Source organism: Carassius gibelio, chromosome A18 (genome assembly GCF_023724105.1).
Source record: "Carassius gibelio isolate Cgi1373 ecotype wild population from Czech Republic chromosome A18, carGib1.2-hapl.c, whole genome shotgun sequence".
NCBI classification, from domain to species: domain Eukaryota; kingdom Metazoa; phylum Chordata; class Actinopteri; order Cypriniformes; family Cyprinidae; genus Carassius; species Carassius gibelio.
In genome coordinates this window covers 8693687-8713078 of record NC_068388.1, presented here as the reverse complement: position 1 = coordinate 8713078, position 19392 = coordinate 8693687, and the positions used below count along the sequence as shown (strand labels likewise).

The following is a 19392-nucleotide window of genomic DNA, read 5'->3' as shown; positions in this document are numbered from 1 at the left end:
ACATAGCTCCCTGAAATACTCAATTCTGACCGATCAATTACACAACTACTTGTCTGATATTGGCCATCGTCCATATATAAGTCAGCTCAGCCGGTGCTACTTTCAAGTCGATCTTATCACATTTCCTACAATTGCAACTGTTACTACTGTGCGTCTCACTTATCGTAATTTTTGTATTGAAAATAATCAGAGAACTTCACTGTTGCAATGTTTGTTTTGTTGCAATACCAATCGTTTTGTATGTTGTAATGGACGTTTTTCTAATTATTTTTTTTTATGAAACGTAAAATGAATACAAAGGTAAGATTATAAAAGTATTATTAAATTTAATATCCACTCTATTCTTTTGGTAAGTAGACATGTAAAAAGTGGGATAATGTGCAGTCGGCCTTGTTGTAAAATTATTAAGATACTTGTGTGAAAATTCTGAAATTTGTCTTAATTTTTTTATATGTTATTTTTATAATGAAATTTGCATGAATTAAATTAGAAAATGCTACTCAATATAATTTTGACTAGTGGTCTCAGCTCAGCCTTTTAGACCCCTAAAACATCTTCGTTCCCGGGGGTATTTTCTATCCCCTAACCCTACAGCTGACCTTAGCCTTCAAATAAAACATTTTTAGATTTTCTAAAAACTTGTCCCCACAAAGGCAAAATTTACTAACCAATGTAGTGAAGACCACGCACACACACACACACACACACACACACACACACACACACACACACTCACACTTAACTATATCACATGGTGAAGGTACACCCCAGTATGAATAAAGAAGAACATAAAATAATATTTAAAAGTTGTAATTGCCATATACAGTATAATCAGTTTGTAAAATTTTAAATATTAATTGGAAAATATATATAAATAATTTTGTAATGTGTTCTCGTAAAGTCATAATTTTGTTATTATAACATAATTAACTGCTTGCTATTTGCAATGGTTACTATTAACTATTTTTTAGTGTGTATTTTGGTAAATTGAATTAAAACCAGACTAATAATAATAATAATCAAACTAAACATCCTTATAATTATTAATTTTAAAACAGAACCCACAACAATGAAAAACAAAAACATTCAAAAATTGTCCATTTTAAATACACAGATAATAACAAATGAGATTTCAATGATATACAATTAAAACAACTAAAAGAGATGTGATGCTTCAACTTATTACTTATTACATATACAACACAACTAAATGAGGATATTATGTTTTATGTATTACGTCAAGTATCATTGACCACTGTGTAACTCTTAGAAAGCAGACCTTGGAGACAAAATACATTACATCTGCCATACAGACTACTAGTGGGATTATCATGAAGACATGTGTTTCACACACTTCTTATAGTGAGGAAACTTTCTGAGCAACATAAGCCATCCTGAAAACAATCGTTTCAAGTTCTAAGAGCCAGATGTGCCGGCCAAATGTCGTCTGAATGAAAGTGTGCATGTCTACACATACCTTTACAGTTATGTGTGTACGTGTCAAAGGCTCCCAAGACCCATTAGTGTGTGCTTGTGGCCCCTGTCACAGACCACCCGGCTGTCTGGTTCACACTTAGCCTACGGGGAGAAACCTGACTCCAGTTTAGCCTCCCATAGAGGGCTTGAAAAGTGCACTGGCCTCAGAGGTCCACTCCAACTGACCGACTACAGCAAACTATCTGTACCCGGCCAGCCAAACATCACACAGACACATTAACAGTGGGTTATAGCAATTGGGTTCAAACAGAGAAGCTCTTTATGAATGCACAAGAGGATGTATATGTGTGTTTATGAGATTCTGTGTTTTAAAATGTATAGACAGAGATATTTTGGATAAAAACACCAGACTTACTGTCACTAATCTGAATATTGACATATTTCTATGACGGTTACAGCCCTGGTGGTACATTTAGTCTAATTAATAAAGGGTTAGTTCACCCAATAATCAAAATTATGTCATTAATGACTCGGCTCGGCGGGACTGAGAGCTCTCAGACTAAATCTAAGATATATCCATGTTCCGAAGATGAACGGAGGTCTCACGGGTTTGGAACGACATGAGGGTGAGTTATTGATGACATAATTTTGATTATTGGGTGAACTAACCCTTTAAGACTTCCATTACTTAAATGAACGTCAACGTTTTTACCATTTACCACTTGGAAAAGTCATTCTGAAAGTGATTCCAACAATATTATTCCTTCATCGTGTGTCGTTATTGTTATAGCTGTGGTGTGGACTTCCCTATTTATGTTTATAATTATTGTCCTTGGTGTGAATGAGTCCCCACAAAAATGAAAATTCAAATCGAAACCTGTATTGCTTTCTTTCTTTTAAGAAAACATTCTGCAAAATATTTTGTTTTTTTTTTCTTCGGGGGGGAACCCAAACTGTTTGCTTGCAAAACTTTTGTGGGTAGCAGAATTATGATCTTGGAGAAAAACATTTTTCAGTAATTTCCGCGAGCAAATGCAAAAGATTTTCCAGCAAAGTTATTTTGATGGAGCACAAATTTTTGGTGAGTGAATGTCAAAGCATGGAAATATAATTAATGAAGTTTCATATTCTCCCATCTTTTTTTACACACCATGTCCCCTTAGAGGCTGTGTATAAATTATATACCATTTCCTGAGAACTACACACAGACAGAATGAAATAAAGAAGATAAGAAAAATGAGTCCAAGAAAGACCAAAAAGAAAGAAAGAAAGAAAGAAAGAAAGAAAAAGTGTAGAGGATGTGATCAATCACTAACTGTTCAAGATAAGGAGTGTTTGGCCATTGTTTGATGGGGTCTGGTATTAATTAGCAGTAGTAGAGCTCTCATTGTGTGACACCAGTGCTCGGCCTTTCACAGCTCATTACTGTGTGTCCAATCAGTGTGACTGCTGTTTATTTATCCACACAGGCAGCCTTGGCAGCCATTTGGCAGTTTTCTTCACTGGAGATCCTTAAACACTCCCACATTGAGCTGAATCTGCACAGACATATTCAACAACATATAATCAGGCAGAGAGCACCATCTTATAATCATCTCTTGATGTTTACTCAATTGTTTTCAACATTGATAATAATAATAAATGTTTCTTGATCACCAAATCACCATATTAGAATGTTTTCTAAAGGATCTGACACTAAAGACTGGAGGAATTGCCCCAGAAAACTGCAATATTATGTTCACAATATCACTGCTTTAACTGTATTTTTAATCAAATAAACACAGCCTCTGTGACCATAAGAGGTTTTTCTGGTTAAAGATGCATTCACACTCCATAGCTGAATCTACAGTACAATGAGGACTTAAAAGATTAAAATGCAACAGGAAAAGAGAATTATGTTTGGATTTTGATTTTATTTTATTATAAACACTTCACACTCTTGTTGGTTTCAAGGTACGTTTCCAAAAGGAAATTCAGGGCACTTGGGAAAATACAATGCGGACCACTGAGCTTACTATGAACATAAATTTACATAGACAGCACAATATTAACATCATCATCTGAAATGCAAAGACCATATTGGATCCAGCACATTCCTGATACAACCATGCGTTCATGTACAACAACACATTCAGACACTGAATAAATAAATGCCCAACAATCTGATGATCCCTTTAAACTAGCCCATATTTAGCATCCGATTCCTCATCGTTGTGTGAACAAACAATCTGTATTTACAATCCAAATATATTAAATTCAGTTTTCCCTCAGATGGAGGACACGAGTCAATACAAACTCCCCACTCAGTGGCTGACAATCACCTCCACTGATCTTCAGTCGAAGCGGAGGTTTATGATTGCTCTCTACTGGCTTGTAATGTAATTGCACAACAGTGTAAGTAGACGGTAAACAATGTGCATGCATACCATGCGCTATAGACACAACACTGTACAACATCGAAACAGCTGCAGCATGATACTTTTCTTTAACTGACTCGAAAACGAACCGCAAGCATGATCCATTCAACACTAACACATCTACTGGAAGGGTGCACAAACTTATGAGCGCTACCCCAGAGAGTCATGGGAGGAGAACAGCATGCTGACACAGGTTTGTTCGCACTAAAATGGGAAGATCACCACTTAATATATATGACTAAAGGCACTTTAAACCAGGGAACAGACATAGTTCCAGTCTCCATATATTACGAGGATGTCACAAACAATATTCATACTCAATTTACCCATACAGGAAGAACACAAAACCAGAAGAGTGCAATAAATGGAAACATAACAGGAACAGACCAGTAGAGACTTCTGGAGAGCAAATGGACTTATAGAAAATATTGACTAATAACATTGAAACATTGATATTGATATAGTGAAATACTGATATTGTTTGACTGTATTTTCTGTTCATCATTTGTCACTGTATTTGCTCAAAGGATGCTTTTAGTACTATAGTTTTGAACATAAAAGTAGCAGGAAAGATATGTGGAATATTAGAAATGGTGATTGCATCGCATTCTTGTCCAACATATATTACAGAGTTTTTATTTGTATGACAGATATTGTGTCTTGCGATGCCTGAAGACTCAAAGTAATATTGCTATTCCAGGGTATGTGCAGATTTGTATTTTTTCCCCCCATTGTTGCAGTTTGAACAGAATTAAACCATTTTTACACTGCCGCTGGACACTGAAGGATCATGGGATGTGGCCGATCTGTGCCAACTATTTTAGTTGCATTATTTCTGTACTGGTTGGTAAAGATAGTGGTAGGACTTTGGGGTGATAACAGAGGCAAACCTGTTGGCATTTGAGGAATACTGATCATTAGAGTTTTGAATGGATGTGCTGATGTGGATGGCAGAGTTTAGATGATTTTGGATATTCACTCTGCAGCCATCTGCTCAATGTGGTCACACAGCAGCTTGTATTGCTCTAAAAAAGGATAATGAAAAATATGAACCACATTTATGCAATCATTATTGTTTATGCAATCATTATTGACAGAAATTAAAGGGGGGGTGAAATGCTCGTTTTGACTCAATATCCTGTTAATCTTGAGTACCTATAGAGTAGTACTGCATCCTTCATAACTCCAAAAAGTCTTTAGTTTTATTATATTCATAAGAGAAAGATAGTCTGTACCGATTTTTCCCGGAAAAACACGACCGGCTGGAGGCTTTTGCGTTGAGAGCATGTGGAAACTGTAACATTACCGTGAGGGAAAAACCATCATCCAAAACAAACCATGGCTTACAGTCAGATTCAGCCGTTTATTTATGATCCAGAATCAGATCCAGAGGCTGAAACTGAATGAGAGCAGCTGCAGCAACGACTCGCTCCGAGCGGGGCTCGAACCCAGGTCTCAGGTATGGGAGGCGGACGCACTAACAAGGAGGCAGAGATATTTTAAGCAGTTTTACTCACCGCCTGTGGTTCCAACACACGATCGTGACCCTTTTTCGTTGGGATTGCATCATCCTTAAGAAATAAACGATACGCAAATCCGTCGTCAAACTGGGCCTTGTGAACAAGCATCTTCGAAATGCAGGGAACAAACAAAAACACTTGCACAACTCCGTTGATGCTCTGTAAAAATAAACTCCATCCACTGGTCCCTTAATGCTGTTTTTTTTTTTTTGGTAATCTGTGCAGGGTTGTCTTGCCCTGGCAACCAAAAACACACTTCTTTTGTGACTTTTCGCGACGCTCTCGCTCTGATCAGTAAATCGCTCTGATCAGTGAAATGTCTGTGCTGCTCAGCCTCGCTATATGGGAGCGCGCGCTCTTCCGGCAGAAGTGCCCTAGGACCCTTATAAGGAAATTCCGCTCCATCTAACGTCACACAGAGCCATACTCGAAAAAAACTTTCCGAAACTTGTGACTAACCGGAAGGAGTATTTTGGGAACAAAAATACTCCTTCAAACGTACAACTTAATTTTTGAAACTTTGTCCATGTTTAGCATGGGAATCCAACTCTTTAGCAGTGTAAAAAACTCAGTATGCATGAAATAGCATTTCACCCCCCCTTTAATACTTTTATTTAGCAGTATATTAAACTGATCAAAAGTGACAGTAAAAACATTTATAAACGTAACAAAGGATTTCAGTTTCAAGCAATTCTCAAAAATCCTGAAAAAAAGTATCACATTACATAAAAATATTAAGTAGCACAACTTAGACAAAGATTTTTTTGTGTGCAAAAATTTGGAACAGAAAGCTATAAAGTGACTTTACCTTCATTCAGATTTCCAATGACTGCCTGTTTCTTCAGGAAGTCATTGCAGAGTTTCTTGCTCAATCCAAAAGCCACCATGTTATGGGTGAATGTTCTGAATAAACAGAAAAAAATATTTCTGTGCATATGAGCATACAAAACAATGGCCGAAAACATGCAGTGAATAATTGTCTTTTTTTTTTTTTTTTTGTGTAAAATTAGACCAATGCCATGTGACTCACCCCAGCTGACCAAAGGTGATGTTCTCATTAAATCTGGAGCTATCGTCTTTCTCTTCCTTGGTCATATGACACCACTTTTCTCTAAATGCACAAAAACAAAGGGGTCACTGATATTTCTCACAGACTTCTCTTACCAAGCACATGAGACCATCAAAATAGTCTCTTTCATAATGTTAAATGTTACTCAAACTTTTAACATCACATCACAATAAATACTGGGAGGTTAGAGAGTTACAAGGTGTGAAAACAATCATACAAAAGAACAAATGTGTATTAGCCATTCATTGGTGCACATGCAAAATCCAACAAAGATTTTATAAAAAGGTTTAGTGAGCAGTCAGCGGTAGCCATGATTCACGAGTCAAACAAAAACAAGCCAAAATTGAAACAACAGAAAGCACATGAGCGACACAGAACCACAGTATAACTCAGCTCTCGAAACAGGTTAAAATGCTCAGGCAAAAAATCAATGCATTTTCCATGTGCAAAATGGTCCTTTCCTAAAAATAGATTAAGTAAATTTGACTAAATAAAAAAAAAGAAAAAAATTTGCCCATGTCTTTCGCTAATAAATAACTGTATTCTGTTCTAATGCATTTTTTTTATTTTCGTTTTTTAGCCCATTTTATCGCCTACATTTACAACACTACGTAAATGTAATTAAAGTAACATATCTCTTCAACAAGAAATTTCATGACTGAAAAACCATTTATGTCTGTAGCACAAACAGTGTGGGATGAATTACTGGTCAAAGGTTAATACTTACGGCTTGCGATTTGACAGAACTCCTAACGGCAAGTATGTCCACTAGTAATAGTTATGCTTGGCTTAGTAAACATCTATAATAGTTCAAGCTGTTCTTGGTTAGCAGTTGACGTAGCAATGAACAGGCACTTGGATACAATAGACTCTGAGTGCATGCAATAATACAGCAAATAATGCAGCGTCAATGAGAAAAATGCAAATAGTGAATACTGTGATCTCACTACATCTCATTTTGTGTAAAGTAGATCAGTGGTTCCCAGCTGGTTCCAGAACACAGATTTTTACAATAACCCCGAAACAATCCCAACATTTTTTATGGTACAAAAGTAAACAAAAATTTCCTTAGTTAAACATTGAAATGTAGTAATATTATGGTTTTCAATAACAGGGGCATGTCATGCAACCTGTCCATGCAGGCCAGATGAATTTGAAATACCATGCCCAAACACTGTTTGATTGGATGCAAAAGCATGTTTTCTTTGTTTTTTCTAAAACTTAATAAGCCTATTTATTTTTACTATACTAGCTGCAGGAGTGTATGGTTGCTTGTATTTATTAATACATTTTTACAGCACAACTATTAGTATTTTAGTATTAATAAATATTGTATCTGCTTTTAATGTCCAAAATGTCAAAGTTGTGCAATGAAGACAGCATGATAAAAAAAAATACAATGCAATACGCCTTAGGCAAATATGAGTCACGAGTTATTTGGAGGACCTAGTTTCCTTTGAGTACGGATGAAAATGTTATCAGAATGTTACACAGCTTCCTGACTGGAACCTGCACTGAAATATAGAAAGGGTTCCCACTTATTTTGACCTGAGAATTTTCCAGTCAGTGAATGCTTTCACAATGAGGAACTTCTAGTTTGTTAGATATTTAAGAGTGTAGCTAGAAAAAAAGTATATATATATATATATATATAGAAGATTTTATTATTATATTTCTTATTAATTTTAATTATTTTTCAGGACTGGAATATAAAAAAAAAAAACCCTGATATATCTACGTTTTCTACGACTATGAGAACCCTGTGCAGAGTATATTAAACGTTGGCCTGATTCTGTCAGTGTGTCATCCTTTTCCTAAACTCCCTCCACTTTCCCCTCAATGTATCCTCTGCTCATCTTTCACTCTTTTTTTATTCTAATTGACTGTCTCTCCTCTCCTCTTTAATCCTCCGCTTTCTTTGGCTTTCCTCTCTCTATCTTGCAATGTCCAGAGCAGCAGACGGAATGAAGGACAGACCTTTCATCTTTCTCTTCCTCAGCCGTCCGCCTGCGTGAGGCAGCAAGGCACAGGGAGATAAAGGGTTAAAGTCACATGCAGAGAGAGAGAAAGAGCCACTAAGAGAAAGAAAGGATGATGAGCAGATGAGCAGAGTGGAACAGTAAACCATATGAGCACAGAGAAGGACTTCAGGACTCTTCCAGACATCAGATATTTCCACTACAAATACAGTGCAAGACACGCACCTCGGCTGAAACTTCTGGGTAGTTTATTTCAACATCACTAACAATCTATCAAACACAAAGTAAACTCTAGATCTCTCCCTTTGGATTTAATAGACATACAAACAAACACGACAATCTTACATGTGCATTAGGTGCCGTGCAAAGTCTGTTTAATAGCACGTTATATCAGGAGAAAGAGAAAATAAGAGTTACAGGGTATACTGTGAAAAACCCTGCACTCTCTCACCTCGTGGTGGGGGATCTTTTATTTCTCTCACAGTGGACAGCATCGAAAAACGCTGCGTTCCAAAACCTCAAAGTGTGCCTTTTAAAAAAAGACAGAGAAACAAATGAAACCAAAGCAACATTAGCATCTATATGTGGCAAGTGATCAGACCTAGTGCCCGAACAATGTTAAAACTGCTTCGGAGAACTTTTAAAATACAAGCAGACCTTGTCGATTAAACCCACCAGCCTCCTTTTTTGCTAGGCTTCAGTTTGTCTCATTGCTAACAGATTTTCTGTTTTGTTTTACAAAAGATGACTTTTTGCTGTAATCTGACAACATTACTGTAATGCCAAACAAATTGTGATACATTATTTATATTTACATTTACATTTATTCATTTAGCAGACGCTTTTATCCAAAGTGACTTACAGACTTATTTATATAGTGTAAAATACTGTAATATTATTTTACTATTTGTTTTAGTAAATTTACACTAAAATTAATGTTTCCACAACACTAGCAGCATGACTCTTTTCAACACTGACAATAAAAAGAACATTTCAGCATTAGAATGATTTCTGAAGGATCATGTGACACTGAAGACTGGAGTAATGGCTTCTGAAAATCCAGCTTTGCCATCACTGGAATCAACTAGATTTAAATTAATCCCCATGAATAATAACAACAACAAAAACAACACAAAAAATCTAATTTAATTTCTTATTCTTGCATGAAATATGATTATGATGTAATCACTGTTACATTGGTTAAAACATATTCAGTCAGTTGTTTAAAACAACTTAAGACACTGACAGGATGCCGCAAATGCAGTCCATAAATGTTTTTTTTTAAATAACATGAATATTTAATGAAAATGCTAATTATGCGAAAGTATACATTTTTAGAAATAGCTTCAGCTGTTCATTTGAATAATTATGACTGACAACCTACCAAATGGGCTGCTGTTTCAGGTGTGTGTACAGGTAAATTTTCTCCTCTTCTTTTCTATCCGGGGAGAGAGGGGGAGAAACTACAGGGTACGCAGAGATTAGCACAGTTAATAACTCAAACATCTGCAGTAAACATGTCTACAGGGACAATCTCTGCGGGTTAAGGGTCTGGCTCAACAGCAGAGTGGTGGAAGCTAATGAATGGTTTGGGTAACCAACCCAGATTCTTAACCACTAAGTCAAATAATCAGTATATATAGAGAAAACCCTAAGTGAGACTTCTAAAAAGCGGTAAAGACATGACAAGAGATCACCACAGGTGAGAGGAGAGAACTAGATGTTAAAAACACAGTGGTGGTTCATCGTGAACTACCTGGAGTCTTGGTTTTCTGTTCAGCAGGTTTGTCTGTCTCTCTGAGGAGGACAGAATGAGAACAGGATGGGTTTGTGAACAACAGAAGCGTCACTAATTAAGAGAGTGAGTAATAGCTATGACAAAATATCACCCACTCATTCTTTCGGCCCAAAGGTCCTCTCAGTTTACTCTCCAGACCCCCAAAGAATCCTTTAACATCGGTTTTAGCTGAGGTGTTTTTGAGCAGTCGCTCTGCGATATCCTTCTTCCCAGAGAGCCAGACCTTTCCACTGCGCAGATACGAGTCGATCCCCCCGCTGGGCCTCTCCAGCAGCTCTGCAGGAGACAGCTGGGACTTACCTGTCACACACACACACACACACACACTAATTAGAAATTAATCAAAAAGGCACACTAGGCAGTCACACAGTGTGTATATTAGGAGTGGGATTCTCTTAAAATTTGAATTCTATGATTTGATTCCAAAACGATTCATAACATGAGAACAAAAGGGATCATTAGCACTTTTGCCCCACATGATACATAATAATTAAGAGAAATTAATAATTAATTGCAAAATAAATTTGGTGAATTTATTTAGTGAATCACAGTTCCGTTCCAAATTTGGAGTCAGCACGATTTTATATAAAACATATAAATAAATAAAAGATATTTATGCTGCAATTATTTTGGGAAAAAAATATTGTGAAATATTTTTACTATTGAAAGTAACTCCTCTATATTTTAGTTATATTTTTTAAAATGTAATTTATTTCTGAGATGTCAAAGCTCATTTGTTTTTAAAAGAACAATCTATTTTTAAAATGTAAATCTTATGTAACACTGTATGCAATTACTGTTCCTTTTAAACAAATAGCTAAATGCATCCTTGCTGAATAATTATTATTAACTTTTATTAAATCATATTTACTTTTGAAATGTACTGTATATGCACCTTTTCCCACATCACTAGTTTTTATACAAGGTCATATAAACCAACCTCCCTTGAAAACTAATTAAAATGGCATTGTTACATTTTTCCAAAACATAATAAGCGGCAGTGCCAGTAATGTCTGAGTCATAGGCTGTAACAGGAAGTGAGAGGAGGTCTGGACATTTCTTTATCAGATTCTTATATTCTTTACAACACCACAGTATGCTTGCTTGATATTAATGGTGAACTCTCTTACCCTTGTAGTAATATGTGAAGCACATGGTCATGAGGTGTTTGGCTGGGGCATAGTCATCCACCTGGTGACATCTGTCAATCAATCAAAAATGGGTCACATGTGAGTCTCGCACTTGCCACAAACTGACTTGCCAAGAGTTCTACAGACATTTGGTAAATTTACTCTTAACAGTTTGGTTTGGCATTCTATATAATGTCAAACACTCATCTGAGATATTATCGCTGATGTACTTACTCAAATAAAACAACAGCGAAGGACTGAACCAGCCTGTAGAATGTTTGTTCACTTACACATTTGGAGTGACAGCGCTGCAAACACAAAGCATTGCAATCATCACAACGTTGTTTGTTGATGCACATTTTATTGCATGAGTTTTCTTTATCTTTTAAAAAGGGATTGGTATATTAAGTCTAAATAGACAGTGCTTGATGTTTATAGTGTATTTTATGATAACTATGGGCGAAAGTAATTTTTATGTTATGGTAGATAACATATAAATAGCAGGTATTAAAATAATAGAAAAATCACTCTAAATAAATTAAAAATAGAACACAAAAAACAATGATTTTAAAATCATCTCAACATTATAAGATTACATCTAACAGTGCTATTAAATTATTACTGTTATTAACATTTTGGTAATTTTGTCTGTTAAGTAGTCAAACAATTTTCAACACATTTTTCAAACAATGGGTGTTCATTATTTGGTGTTGCTTAATAAAATCCTATGTTGCAAAAAAAATTTGCTCCTAAATATGTTTGTATGGAAATTGTAAATTTTTTTGCTATGTTTAGTATGTGCCTGAAAAAAATATGCTCTTTACTGCTGCTTTTCACACATACGGTGTGAACTCTCCAACTTAAATAGAGGTGAAAATAGAGAGATGAATATGCACTGTTTGCACACATTGGTGTTTTAGTGTTACTTATATGCTATTACATTATTCTTTAATATTTTGAATTAGCTTATACAGTGCCCTCCACTAATATTGGCACCCTTGGTAAATATGGCTGTGAAAATAAATCTGCATTGTTTATATTTCTGATCTTTCATTCAATAAATTGACAGAATTATAATCTTTCACTGAAGTAAAACAATTGAAAGTGGGGGGAAACTCATTATGAAATAAATGTTTTTCCCCAATGCATATTGGCCATAATTATTGGCACCGCAAAAATTCATTCAAAATCATTATCTGTAAAATATCTCGAAAGCACATTACCATTCATATTAAAAGAATTATGTAAGAAGACTAGAAGCATGAAATTGTCCAGCCATGGCTTCCTGTTCCACAGGATTATAAATATGAGTAACACAAAATTCCCGTAATCATCCATCACAAGGAGTTAAACCAAAGAATGTAGTTCTGATGTGCAGAACAAGATTGTTGAGCTTCACAAAGTAGAACGTGGGTGTAAGAAAAGAGCCAAAGCATTGAAAACCCCCCATTTCCACCATCAAGGCAATAATTAAGAGGTTCCAATCCACCAAAGATGTTACAAATCTGAGGATGTGTGTCTATATCGTCCAAATGCACGCTGAGGAAAACTATCTAAGCTGTTATCTTGGGAAAATGATCTTGCAATAATTGTGGCCAATGTGAGCTAGAGAAAAACATGTATTTGATAATGAGATTTTGATAGGTTAGAATTATGTGATTTTTTTTTATGAAACATCAAAAGGATAAACGATGCAGATTTGCTCATATTTTCCAAAGATGCCAATATTAGTGGAGGGGACTGTATTTGTATATTTTTAGTTTTCATTTTAATTATAGTTTTAGTCATTTTATGTGCGTTTGTCATTTTTACTAGGTTTTTTTTGTATATATATTTCTATTTACCGTTTATTTTTATTTCAGATTTAGTTTTAGTCACTTGACTTCAAATTAGTGCTTTAACAAACCAAACACTTATTTATTTTAGTAAGTTGCCAAGGCAACCATTCTAAATTTCATTTAAGTAGTACGTTTGTTTTTTTATTTTACATGTTTAATCTCAATATTTATATTTGATTTCAATTATCAAAAAAAGATTTTTGAAAGTACTGGTTTTATTAAAACGATAACAACACCGTTCACACACCTCAGGTGCAGGATCTGTGAAACAGGTCTAAGCCATTATCCAAAATGACCATAATAACTCATACAATTAGAAAATAAAATGTTTTGAAATTGGAATAGAAACATGCAGTGATTGTGTTTTCGTGATTGCTCAGTGTGGCTGCTTTCATACCTGCGCACTGACATATTTGGCAAACCACTCCCTGCCTTTGCCGTTCTCTCCAGTGCACAGCTCTCCAAAGTGAGCTTTCTCCTCCTGATCAAAGTCCTCCCTGAGAGAGGAAAAGAGAATTAAAGGAACCAGGAGTAGCAGCAGGAAGAGAAAGAGACAGGGAGAGAGGAATAAATGCAAACACACATCAGTTGACATGTGACTATAATTCTGTTTGAAATTTCTTACTCAATCAAGAGAACGGTTCATCTACAAAATGAAGATTTTGTCATTGTTTACTTGTTCTAAACCCCTATGCTTTTCTTACTACCATGGAGAACAAAAGTAAACAAAGGGTTGTCAATCTCCAACAGAGACAAAAAAAGCATTAAAGACTCATAAAATTAGTCTATGTGACTCATACACGATATTCTAAGCCTTCTGAAGCAACACAATAGCTCTGACTAAGGAACAGACTGTAACTCTAGTTATGAAAAAAGAGCAGCATGAACATTCTGCGAAAAATCTCTTTTTGTGTTCATGGCTAGTAGTTTGTGGAGCAAATCACCTTCCATGGAAGAGCTTTGCCACGTAGGCTTTCATGAATGCTCTTATCTCCGTTTCTTCTGCGTCCTCGGCGCTGTGACTGGAGCAGGACGAGGACCGCCGTGTGCTCGACGGGTGCGATGGCGATCCTGTGTCATCGTTGTCGCTGTCGGCAGATTCGGTGGCGTCACTATCATCTTCTCTGTGGGAAGTGTGTGTGGGGGCCATTGGCTCTGGTAGAAGGGGCTCCATGGTGGCATGGCTCGCAGTCTCAGGGAAGAGAGGCTCGGATGAGAAAAAGCCTGCCTCACTGGGAGGTCCAAGAACAGAGGGATCTGTCCCTTCTGGGGGTGAGTCAAAGTCTATGAGGTTGTTCACCACGGCCCCCTCCATTCTTTGTTATGGGGGTAATTCAGTCACTAGGTGAAATATGATGATGTCAGCTGAAAAAACGCACAGAGGCAACCGCTGTTTGTAGCTCCACAATTTAGTCACAGCAGCAGGACCTAAGAAAAAAAGCAGCTTAATTTATAAATGAATATAACATTACTTAATCTATGTTTGCGGTTAAACTTGTTATTTATTAAATCAAAGAGACAGTAAAAACAGTAATACTGTTACATAAAAAATTTAAATAATTCAAATATTTTAATACATTTAAAATTTATATATGAAATGCAAAGCTGAATATAAGCAGCCATTAATATTCAGAATTCATTCTAAGACACTTTTTTTTCCCCCAGACAGTTTTCTTATTAGTCTTTGATGACTAGAAAAGTTCAAAAGAACAGTATTCATTTCTATTTCGGCACTGAAATCTTAAAAAAAGTAGGTACTAATTTCTTAAAAAAAAAAAAAAAAAAAAAAAAATTACTGACCCCAAACTTTTGAATGATAGTGTATAATATATTTTTTATATTATTTTGTTAATTATGTTATAACACACATACATACATTTTATTAATTATAATAAATGTTAATCATTGTAATAAATATATACCATCAAGCATTCAAATCATTTTCATGAAGTGTAACATTATGGGGGAGTACTTTAATGTCCTCTTTTGTGGTAAACTTCCTTGCAGCTGTGTTTATACAGACTGAACACAGCATGAAGCAACACAGAGTCCCTCAGAGCCTGTTAATACGATGTTACATTATGAAATCCATTGCACAGTTTAGGAACTGGTTGGATCATGAAAAGTAGTTTTTTGGCTATCAGTTAAAATGATCCGTAAATGATAACTAGTGAGTACCAACCTTAAGATGCAGTGGACCATGCAAGGCTACCACAGGAGCAGCTTCTGTAAGTCAAACCGAATGAAAACAATATATGAATTCTACATGAAGAAGAACAATCATTCATGCTATACTTGAATGATTTTTTTTACAAGACTTAAAACAACACCAGAAACTATATCCCCTTAGGCTTTTGACAAAATCCTGAGAAATGCATTAGGACTGAGAGGACGGTTACATAATGCAGAGCTGGAGGAGCGTGACTTGGCTGGCTGCACACAAACAAGTGCACACACACACACACACACACACGCACACACTCACAATGACCAGAGTCAGAGAGAGTGTCAATTTGCCACAGCCTATTTTCACTTATCTTTGAGAAGCACAAGGCAGAAAGAAACAGCTGTGTGTTGGGGTAAGCATGGCTTGCTTCTCTGGGAGAACATGTTTTCTTGCATTTCATACATTTTAGCATTCATGGGGGTAAATGCACATGCTGCAATATTCCTGCCTCCCTGCAGTGGAGCACTGCCCCCTTTTTACTCCATCCATTCATGAGAATGCCCCTTCACCCTGAGCCCAGCGCAGAGGATCTGCTGTCAGAGTGACGGGACACAGCTGAGCTGGTCCACTGGCTTGAGGGGCTGAATGGGTTCAGGTCACCAAAGCAGTGCAGTGCAGCGATATCAGAGTCAGCAGTGCAGAGAGAAAGATAATTACATGTGTGATGAATGTCTCAGGGTGGGAGATATTGGGCTGGCTTGTGTGCAAGGTCAAGCCGGTCAAAAAACTAGAAAACTGGTGAGCCAAAACAGTGGCGTTCAATTAGTTTTGTGTCAAGGCTGTTACACTGGATGGGAAATTTTTTACTTTGGATGTCAAGTGGCGACCCAACATTTATCACACAAAAACATTTAAAAATGTTCATAAAAGCAACACTGAAATTATTATTTATTTTTTATTAATAATTTTAAAAAACAAAATCAATTATAACAAGATATTAGATAATTATATATGTGTGTGTGTGTGTATCTCACTGATTATAATATTAAAAACTATCAATTAAATTATATATGGTAACACTTTATTTTAAGCTGTCCTTGTTCCATGTTACATGTATTTTTTGCCAAAGCACTGTCAAGTTTGATTAGGCACAAAACCTTTGACAACCAAAGATATAGGAAGCTTTTTCTCCTCCCTTCATTATTTTATTTTGCAATAATATCTATGCACAATTAGATGGTTATTTGCATTATTTATTATTTTCAGAAGAACTTACCTGTAACCAACCCTTTGAGAACCAACTAGTTCAGCGATCACTAGATTTTGCATTACAAGCAAAATGCAAATATAGACCGATTCAGATTACATGCTGTAGTAAACAAAATATTTAGGGAACAAATAATTACTAACCATGCATGATAGTGATAGATTACTAACAGATCAGATTTCGGCTGGATTTAAAAAGCAAAAGGTTTCTCTGTATTAATGGTGTGAGAAAGTGTGTCTCTGATGCAAAAAGAAGGCCAGAGAGAGGTTAATTTGAGGCTGTTTCATTTGTATCATTACGTAACATTTTCTCAAGGGAAACCTCACTTGTATATGTCACGGTATCAGATGCTGTGAGCTTAAGACTGCCATCCTACGATTGAACGCAGGGACTGATCAGCTAGCCGCTGACTGATGCCGCACAATCAGACACATAAACAAAGCCTAAATGGATCGATGCTTCTAACCAGAGAGCATCAGATTCTATAAAAGTCACATACAACTACTCTTTCCTGAGACACTGCACAGAACACACAGACTGAGAATTGCTTTTAACACTGAGCTTTTCATCAATGGCTTGCACTTGAATAGGACTTGAAAAATGAGCCTCGACTTGACTGGAAAGATAAATACAGGGCTATTGTGGTGAATTAAAACTAAAACCACTATTACAATTTTTTTAATTAAAATGAAGCTGAGATCAAAAATAATTATATAAATATTAGATAAACACTTTAAAGAAAATGATACATACATTTTAGTTTTTTTTTTTTAAATATAAGGTTTAAGTTGAAGAACTAAAATGACTAACTAGAAATAAATAAACACTAAACACTGAACTTAAAAATAAATAAACCTAATTAGTAATGTTTAAAAATGACAACACACATAGAAAGATGGCTAAAAATTTTACAAAAATTTAAATAAAAAAATCTAAATAAAAGCCAACAGCAAATATCATTTAAAAATAATAAATGACAGTATGTAAATAATAACAAACACTCTATATTATTTCACAATGGCTTTACCTCTAAATATAAATCAGCCACTGATCTGAGTCATTTTTCAGAACACATGAAGCAATTATTCACAAGAGATTGAAATGCCGTCTAAGTCAGGTGGCATACCTGCTAATGCAACCCCAGACAGTAAACGGAAATAGAAAGAAATTGAGAAGGAACTAGACTCAATGTAGTTGCAGTTAATACCATGGATTTCTCTAGTGAAAACCATCTTACTCCGCATCCAGTGCTTTAGACCTTTTATTTTACTTGACTTAAAATAGTGCCTGTCAAAATACCAGCTTGTCAAAATACCAGCTTGTCAAAAGACAAATCTAAGGGTCCATTGGAAACCTTTCCTAGAGTCATAATGGCCCTATTTTTAGCCACCATAACAAATACATATTTATATTAGCACCAATTAAAAATGCATCAGCATCTCTGGTTGCTTGTAACAATCATTTAAAAAAATAAGCGCAGTTACATATTTTAGGAACACAATATAGGTTTTGAGACACAGTAGCCATGTTCTCAAAGCTCTGATCATTCATACTTTCTTCACACCAGCACTCTATGGATCAGTTTACTCCTGAAAAATGAAACCTCCCCCTCCACCTTCTTATTGTAAACAACACTGTGCAATCATATGGCACACTTTCATGCGGAAAGCAAGGCGGATAATACTGGAAGTAAGCGAATATCTCGTTCATTCCGTCGCTAACTGCATTTATATAACAGCTCGCGCATATATTTATATAGGTATCTGCCTGCAGCGTAATGAATATCGATAATGATACTTTTTTCATCAGCACGCCATGTTCATTCGCGCTACGTACATAAGAAAATGTCATAATGGACATAACAATAGCGCTGTTCGAACTGTTAACGTCAAGTCCCCTAATAAAGTCTTGTAAGATGACACTTACCCTGGATGTTCCAGCTGGAGCTTCGTCTTCCAGGCGCGTAGATGCACAGGCTGCTACGAACTGCTCTGAGGCTGATTGTGCGCATGCGCAACATTATCAGTAGCGGACTGGGGAATCCAGTGACGTAGCCTAGATGTCACGTGACTACACACTGCGTATTTTTCACTGTTCACGTTTGATCTCGTCAGTTGTAAACACATCTTTAAGTTCTTTATTAGAATTATTTCCAATAATTAAATAACACAAATGGACATATGGGAATTTTGGTAAACAGTAACACAATTTCGAGAAATTAATATGTAGCCATAATACAGAAATACATTTGGTTTATATATATATATATATATATATATATTTATATATATATATATATATATATATACATATATATATATATATATATACATACATATATATATATATATATATATATATATATATATATATATATATATATACACATACATATATATATATATATATATATATATACACATACATATATATATATATATATATATATATATATATATATATATACACATACATATATATATATATGCATACATACATACATACATACACACACACACACACACACACACTGTACTAGTCAAAAGGTTTTGAGCAGTAAGATTATATATTTAAAATAACTGTTTTCTATTTAAATATATTTAAAAATTTAATTTATTCCTGCAATTTCAAAGCTGAATTTTTAGCATCATTACTCCAGTCACATGATCCTTTAGAAATCATTCAAATATTCTGATTTGCTGCTCAAAAAAACATTTATGATGATGATTATTATTATTATTATATTGAAAACAGCGGAGTCAATTTTTTT

General features: G+C 35.4%; 1 protein-coding gene across 3 annotated transcripts; it reads right to left on the bottom strand.

The window, feature by feature from the left end:
• Positions 1 to 3330: 3330 nt before the first annotated feature.
• On the bottom strand, positions 3331 to 18641 carry kiaa0513 (KIAA0513 ortholog). Of its 3 annotated transcripts, XR_008147789.1 has the most exons (15): positions 18549 to 18641; positions 15371 to 15414; positions 14133 to 14616; positions 13586 to 13685; positions 11585 to 11658; positions 11351 to 11421; positions 10316 to 10520; positions 10179 to 10219; positions 9807 to 9885; positions 8874 to 8951; positions 8421 to 8450; positions 6405 to 6485; positions 6183 to 6277; positions 4710 to 4879; positions 3331 to 4643 (listed from the first exon to the last, which is right to left on the bottom strand). XR_008147789.1 is itself a non-coding variant. In XM_052531988.1 (14 exons), exons 3-14 carry the CDS (start codon positions 14501 to 14503, stop codon positions 4830 to 4832), a joined length of 1275 nt encoding a protein of 424 aa, XP_052387948.1. In that variant the 5' UTR covers positions 14504 to 14616; positions 15371 to 15414; positions 18549 to 18641; the 3' UTR covers positions 3331 to 4829. The 3 variants fall into 3 exon arrangements, 2 of the variants coding, with proteins under 2 accessions (XP_052387948.1, XP_052387949.1); XM_052531988.1 differs by having other exon boundaries at positions 3331 to 4879; XM_052531989.1 differs by lacking the exon at positions 8421 to 8450 and having other exon boundaries at positions 3331 to 4879.
• Positions 18642 to 19392: the final 751 nt, after the last annotated feature.

What these genes read in the sequence shown, in the direction of transcription:
- kiaa0513 (XM_052531988.1), bottom strand. Translation starts at nt 14,503, where the DNA reads ATGGAGGGGGCCGTGGTGAACAACCTCATAGACTTTGACTCACCCCCA. An exon ending in GCAAAGCTCTTCCATGGAAG is followed by an intron (nt 13,686 to 14,132) that starts GTGATTTGCTCC and finishes TTCCTCTCTCAG; the next exon opens with GGAGGACTTTGATCAGGAGG. An exon ending in TTCGCTGTTGTTTTATTTGA is followed by an intron (nt 11,422 to 11,584) that starts GTAAGTACATCA and finishes ATTGATTGACAG; the next exon opens with ATGTCACCAGGTGGATGACT.